General features: G+C 59.8%; 1 protein-coding gene across 2 annotated transcripts in view; it reads right to left on the reverse strand.

Annotated features, from left to right (window-relative positions):
- Positions 1-6,393, reverse strand: part of ANXA6 (annexin A6) — a 13,923-nt gene that overhangs the window by 1,862 nt on the left and 5,668 nt on the right. The window contains exons 13-22 of one of the 2 annotated variants that reach the window (XM_009892595.1): positions 6,287-6,365; positions 5,302-5,383; positions 4,954-5,048; positions 4,411-4,524; positions 3,720-3,810; positions 2,924-3,003; positions 2,696-2,749; positions 1,369-1,386; positions 425-521; positions 52-147 (exon numbers count right to left, since the gene is read on the reverse strand). In XM_009892595.1, the coding sequence (XP_009890897.1) occupies positions 52-147; positions 425-521; positions 1,369-1,386; positions 2,696-2,749; positions 2,924-3,003; positions 3,720-3,810; positions 4,411-4,524; positions 4,954-5,048; positions 5,302-5,383; positions 6,287-6,365 (806 nt within the window). The remainder of the gene's footprint in view (positions 1-51; positions 148-424; positions 522-1,368; positions 1,387-2,695; positions 2,750-2,923; positions 3,004-3,719; positions 3,811-4,410; positions 4,525-4,953; positions 5,049-5,301; positions 5,384-6,286; positions 6,366-6,393) is intronic. The other variant, XM_009892596.1, reaches the window with a different exon arrangement.

Here is a 6,393-nt window from a genome sequence, read left to right on the forward strand (position 1 = left end):
GCCTGCCCTCCGGAGAGCCCACCCCCAAGGGATCACCCCCCAGGCACTGACCGATGGCCAAGAAGGCGTCCCTCACATCTCCCGACATCCGCTTCCTGATGGCATGCTCCACGTCGTGGTTGGTCATTTTGATGAACTCCTGAAACACTGGGGATGGGGGAGAGGAGAGGGTCACCACCGAGCCACTCCATCCCAGCCCTGGGCACCCAGGAGACCCGAGCCTCAACCAGGGAGACTTTTGGACCAGATGGGACCAGAGCAGGCTTGGGTGACTTCAACCAGCCACCCCAAACGCCATGTCCTTCCATCACTGGGGAAACAGGGCCACCCCAACCTCCTGCTGCCCAGGAGTCCCATCTAGCACAAATCAAAGCACTTGTGTCACGGTTGAGGGTCCAGCAGTGATGGAGAAACATGGTCCTACCTCTGCGGAGGTGGGGGTAGCTGCGGGTGCAGAGGATGCTGAGGAAGCGGGTCTCCAGGGAGTCGCTGGAGTCGTTGCTGGAAACATCAGCAAGTTTCTGAAAGAGCAATCAAGAATGAAGAGGAAGGCAGGGGGACAGGCATAGCAGAGAGGGGTAGAGATACTGAACAGCTCCTTCTGGGACAACCAGACCTGAACACCCTCTTGCAAAGAAGGTGGTCTCTTATGAACAGGAAAATACCTTTTTTTTTTTTTTTTTCCCAAAAAAGGCATTTTCTATGCATGGCTGTGAAGGGCCACAACTCACACGTTACCTCTGAGAAAAGATATTTTCTGGTTGCTATGAAAAGAGCTTTACAGTGCTCATGGTTAAGACTTTTTCTTGTCCTTTGGGGAGAATGTTTTGAGGGTGACCAATAATGAATAGGAAATTCAGAGCTGCCAAGATTCAGGAGCCACTATCCACCCTGGGCTGCAGCAGTGCTGCCCACGGCTTAAATGGCTGCGGGGCTCAGCGGGGACACTGTACTCATCACATCCATCAGGCTATTGCAGTAGAAAGTCACCCCTTCCCCAATTCCCACTTCTGGTGAGCCAGGGAAGCCAGCCCTGAGTCCACGCTGCCAGGAGCATGGGTCCTGCATGCAGGCAGTGGGCAGGATTGGTCCCCAACCCTGCCAAGGGTAGGAAGGTGGCTTTCCTTCTCTCCTGCCCTCCCCTCTCCCGCCACAGTGCTGCAGGGAAATGTCCTTGTGCAGGTCCCGTCTGGCCCCTTGCCACCCATCCTCATGCGAGGACCCAGGAGCCCTGAGCAAGCAAGCAGAGCCTGCATGGCCAAAGGATTCCCGGCACATGAGACTGCTTCTCCCAGCCCCATGCATCCAAGGACCCCAGTATCCCCTAAAACATGCGGAAGGCTGAGGAGCGAAAGGGCAGGCACTCACCAGGGTCTCAGCAACAACCTGGTAGAGAGAAAGAGAGAGACAGGAAGACAACAGGGTCAGAAGGTGCTGTTCAACCTTTATGATTCTCTGACAAAGCGAGGGAAGTCTAGCAAAAGCCCTTCAAACGACCTGTCTCCAGCTCCCCTGCTTCCTCGTGGGTGGGTCTGATTTTAGTAGCTGTGTCCTCCTCCAATTTGGCCTCTACACCACTACCTGGGGTGGAAGGGGGGGTGGTCTTTGGCCAAGCAAAGTGAGGCCCCCCTCCTCTCCACTGGGGCTTGGGTACCAATCCGTTGCTCCTTGAGGAGAGCATCCTTGCCTGGCCCCAGGCTGGCTCACAGCAGCCTGCATCCCCCTGCCAGGCGCGGGCAGCGAGAGGAAGGGAAAGGCAGCTTTGCTGACAAAATACGGCATGGCGCCAGGCCAGCTGCCGCCCAACTGGCTCATCCCTGTGTTTGTCACCCCTGGCTCTCTCTTTCTCTGCTGCAGGTCGAGGCGAGCGGCAGCGCATATGCAGCGGGATACAGGCAGCGCAGCGTCCGCTCCCTCTGCCGGCAGCGGCCCCGCTGGGAGAGCTGCGCGTCTGCTGCTGCCGGCATGCGTTGGAGCAAGCGGTGCTGGGGCAGGACAGCCAAGCGAGAGCTCGGGTTGGCTCTGCACCGAACTTCCCAGCCCCTTTCAGAAAAGGCTTGGCCTGAAAGAGCAGGAGGCCAAGGTACACAGCCCGAGGGTCACAGGTCTCCTGGGACCAGGAGCCGAGCCAGGCAATGGGGCCCCTGCACCTTTTCTGTCTGCTCAGCCTTCCTCCTCCAGTCCTGGCTCACCACAGCCCAGTAAAGATGAGGCAATGGTTTGGGGGCTGGGGTTGGCACGCCGGCAGGGTGGAAGGCAGCTTAAGGCTTCGGGACTGCCCCATGCACAGCACAAAGCGGTGGGTGGCTCCCTGCAGAGCAGCCCAAAGCTTTCTTCAAAGCTCAGGTGCCGCATTTCAGCATCACTGTGTGTTACCGGACCCCAAAGTGGCAGCTCTGCCCAAGAAGTGGTGCAGTCCCCGCTTGGGAGCTCACCAGGGCTGAGCCCCAGTGCTGCTCTCGTGGTTTGCAGCTTCCCCACCTGTGGAGCAGCAGAGCCCGAGGGCTGCAGAAATCAGGCCTGGGAGCTTTATCTCTGAGGGCGTCACTTCACCTGGCATCTCCCCCTGCAGCTTACGGAGACCCTGCCCCAGCAGCGCGTGCTTCCCCGAGGATGCCATTTCCAGACCAGGGGATGCAACATCCTCATTTTTAATACATGCAGCCCGTGACAGCGCTGCCAGTATGGTTCTTACCTTGGCGTCTTCATGCGCCTGCGTGAGGTTCTCTGGTCCTTCATCCCGGTTGCCCTGTGGTTCAACACAAAAATCACGAAGCTGGGGAGAGGACATCTCCCGGGAGAGCCTCAAGCGAGGGGGTGGCAGACAGGCTCCAGCAGCACCACCCAGCCAGGTCGTGATGTCTTCTCCATCACCACGTCCTCACGGACGCCCCCCGCTGCCCAACGAGAGAGCTGCCCTTACCAGAGCCAGGGAGACGAGAATTCTCTTGAAATGCCCTGACGTGTCGGAGCTCAGGTCATCTTCCAGGCGCTTGTGGTAGGCTGTGGGGAAGTGGGACAGCTGAGCCCTGCATCCTGCCTGCAGCTCTGCGTCCCACCCACCAGCGCCTGTTGTACCCATGGATCCCATGGACGGTGGTGACCATCCTCCAGCCTTCACACGGCTGAAGCAGATGCCTCCATCTGCTGTTTTCAGGCCCGGGGATCAGCCCAGCAGCTCTAACGCCCTGGGCATGAGCACAGCCTCTTGCTCCAGGTGCTCCCGAAGGAAAGGGTTCATTGCAAAAGAGCTCTCAGGGGAGTAGACGTTGGTGGCAGAGCTGGGGGCATGTCACCGTGACATGGAGAGAGGTCAGGACCCACACTCTGCTGGGGGTGACGAGCCACAGAGCCGTCTATTTAAAACCAGGAGGTCTCTGGGAGAGAAGAGGCTGAGGATTTACCCTGGAGCTTGCAGCTCTGTTCCCTAGGGAGAGGGGGCATGGGTGGAAGGGACAGAGAAGTCTGGTCTGGAGGTGTGAGAAAGCACAGGATGGATTTGAGGCTTCCTGCCAGCCTCATCCAAGGATTCTACTGCTCTTTAATAAGTTGTTGGACCTAGGGAAGAGTTGCTCTTGCCTGGACCTTCACAGCACCGAGCCACGGACCCAACCCAGAGACAACAGTTGTACCCTGGGCTGTGGAAAGGATCTCATACAGTGTTAAACGTGGTCCGTGCCCAGGACCTGGGTGCTTCCCGCATCCCTCCTGTGCCGTACCTTCCTGATATGCCTCATTGATAGCCGCGATCTCCTGGTTGTTTCGCGTGGCCATGATTTCGATGAGGACGCTCTCATCTGTGCCGGCCCCCTGGAAGAGAGCAGCGTGGTGGGGTGCTGCTGGTGCCAGCGCTGGATGGGGACATGGCAGCATCTCCTCGCCAGTGCCAGGCAAGGAGGGGCTGCTCTAACCCCAGGGCTACCACGTGCCTAAAGTCCATGTCCTGCAAATGGCCCCGTGGGGTGGTAAGAACCAGCATGACAGTGTCCAAGAGTGCTGCTAGTGGGGTCCCAACTGGTGTGACTGGTGGATAGTGCTGCACGCCACTGGTTTGCCCCCCACCCTGGCTCTCCTGTGCCTGCCTGCGCCTGGCAGGGCACTGCTCCCGCTGCAACGTGGGGATGCTCTGTGAAGCCACAGGAGGCCTCCTTGGAAGGCTTTGTGTACGAGCTGGCTGGAGCATGCTGGGCTGCAGAGAGGCCAAACTGGGCTCTTGGCAGGTCTTGAGTGCAAACCAGGTCTTTGTCCTGGTGCTTTCTGCTCTGCTTCCCCTTCCATATAGAGGAGCTTGGGGGTGTGTGAAGCTGGGGTGCATTCACAGCCCCAGGCCACCGCCAGCGCGGGGACAACCACAGTAAAAGCTGCCTTATCCTCACATGCTGAAGCCAATCCTACCAGCGTGGCAGTTACCTCCACTGCCTTCCTCAGCTGCTTGGCGTCGTACTGTGCCGGTGTCAGCATGAGCCCCAGGATCAGCTTTGCCAGGCTGCCCGACAGCTCCGATTTCAGGTCTGCCATCAGGTCCTGCAAGAGAATTTGGGGGTTCAGTCCCCGCTCCTTCAGCAGGGATGGACCAGCTGAGGCAACACTGGGGAGAAAACAGGGGAGGAGAGCGTAGGGGTGGGAGTCATCTGGGAAGACCCTTGGGGTGGTTTAACGTGACATTTTAGTGGGGTGACTCTAGGGACATCCTGGCTCTGGAGTCCTCTGGGTAGCACTGAGGATGGGACAAGCGAAGGGGAAGGGTTGTCCTCCTCGGGCTGGTTGTGCACCCACAGCAGGAGGCTGATTGACAACTTGGTCTTCCTTGGGGGAGTCATGTCAGAGCCAATTGGGGTGCCCTGGCTGCCCACTGCTCCCGGGGCAGGATTTCTTCCAGCGAGGAGCAGATCCCTGCGTGGGAAGGGGCAGGATGTGGGCAGAAGGACGGAGCAGGGTGGGACGGAGCAGTACCCTGCCATAGTGAGCCTTGTAAGCCTTTAGGATCTGCTGCCTCTGAGCGTTGCTCCTCTGCGTCACCACGTCAATGATGGCCCCTTCGTCCGTACCTGCAATGACAGCAGTGATGCTGGGGAGAGCCAAGGAGGCCACCAGAGCCACACCATGTCACCCCTAACTGCAGGCACATTGCTGTCCCTCCTATAAACAGGAGATGGGGAAGGAGCTCCCACAGCTTCAAAAGAGGCTCTTTTCCCCCTCCCTTGGGCTTTCAGGCATCCCTGCATGGGCCGGGGTGGGTTTTCTGCCCCAGGAGCTGTTGAGGAGCAGCAGGAAGGGGCTGGGCTTGTGGCCCCCGCTTACCCAGGCCCTTCATCGCCTTCCTCAGCACCTGCGCGTCCCCATCGTCATTGAAGCCTCCCGCGGGCTGCACGGTTCCTCGCAGCTGTGGAGGCACAGAGGGGTTTGGGTTCATCCCTGAGCTGGGTGGGATGGAGGGAGGGAAGGGGAGAGGGAGGGAAGGGGAGAGGGAGGGAAGGGGAGAGGGAGGGAAAGGGAGAGGGAGGGAAGGAGCCACCCGGCAAGTCGAGGCCAAAGCAGGTCGTGTGTTAGTGCAAGCACCTGGGGCTCAGCGAGGATGTCCCCACCACTGTCACCCCTTCCATTGAGGGGCAAACCATAGCCAGGCCAGCAGAGAGCGGGGAGAAGACGGCAACAGACAGTCCCTGGAGTCTCGGTGTCCTGCTTGGTGTTATACCCGCCTCCCCTAGCGCTGGGACACCTCGGCTGGGGCTGGCTGCATCAGCTGAGAGCCAGGAGAGGAGTCACTAAGAGGGTGCCCGCTCCTGCCCTGTGATTCTATGCTCCTGCATCCTTACAGCTCCCAGCACATCTCCGTCTTCCCTGTGCATGTAGGGGACGTGCACTCAGGGTGTCTTTTCTGCACACCCCAAAGCACCCTTTTGTGGGTGTCTCCAGCTGCATGCAATGTCCTGGCTCCCCGCGGCATGGCCGTGCCCTGGCGTCGGGGTGGACTGTCCCGGGGGAGCAGGAGTTTCTCCGGCGGGCACTGGAGCCAGGGCTGCGTGTGATGCATTGCAGAGACATGCAGGGCTTGCCGCCCCAAGGGTTAGTGGAGCCCGTGGAGGGGGGTGGCCAGCCCTGCCGGGGTTACATCCCGCCAACCTCGTGCCCCAAAACCAGAGAATGGTGTCAAGAGAAGCCGTGGAGCGAGAGGCAGAGCAGAGGTGCGGGGCTGGCTGTGCCCTGCGGCAGAGAAGAGCAGCTGGGGGTCCCCAGCTAGAGGGGGGTGGGGTGGGGGGTACAGGAGGGACTGGGAGGTGCTGACCTCTACTTTGGCCACCGCGCTAAGCTCCCACATCCGATAGGCCACCTGCGCCGCCTCGGGGAAGAACTCACCTGCGGCACTGCAATGGGAGGGCAAAGACAGGGGAC

Source organism: Charadrius vociferus, unplaced genomic scaffold (genome assembly GCF_000708025.1).
Source record: "Charadrius vociferus isolate BGI_N301 unplaced genomic scaffold, ASM70802v2 scaffold529, whole genome shotgun sequence".
NCBI classification, from domain to species: domain Eukaryota; kingdom Metazoa; phylum Chordata; class Aves; order Charadriiformes; family Charadriidae; genus Charadrius; species Charadrius vociferus.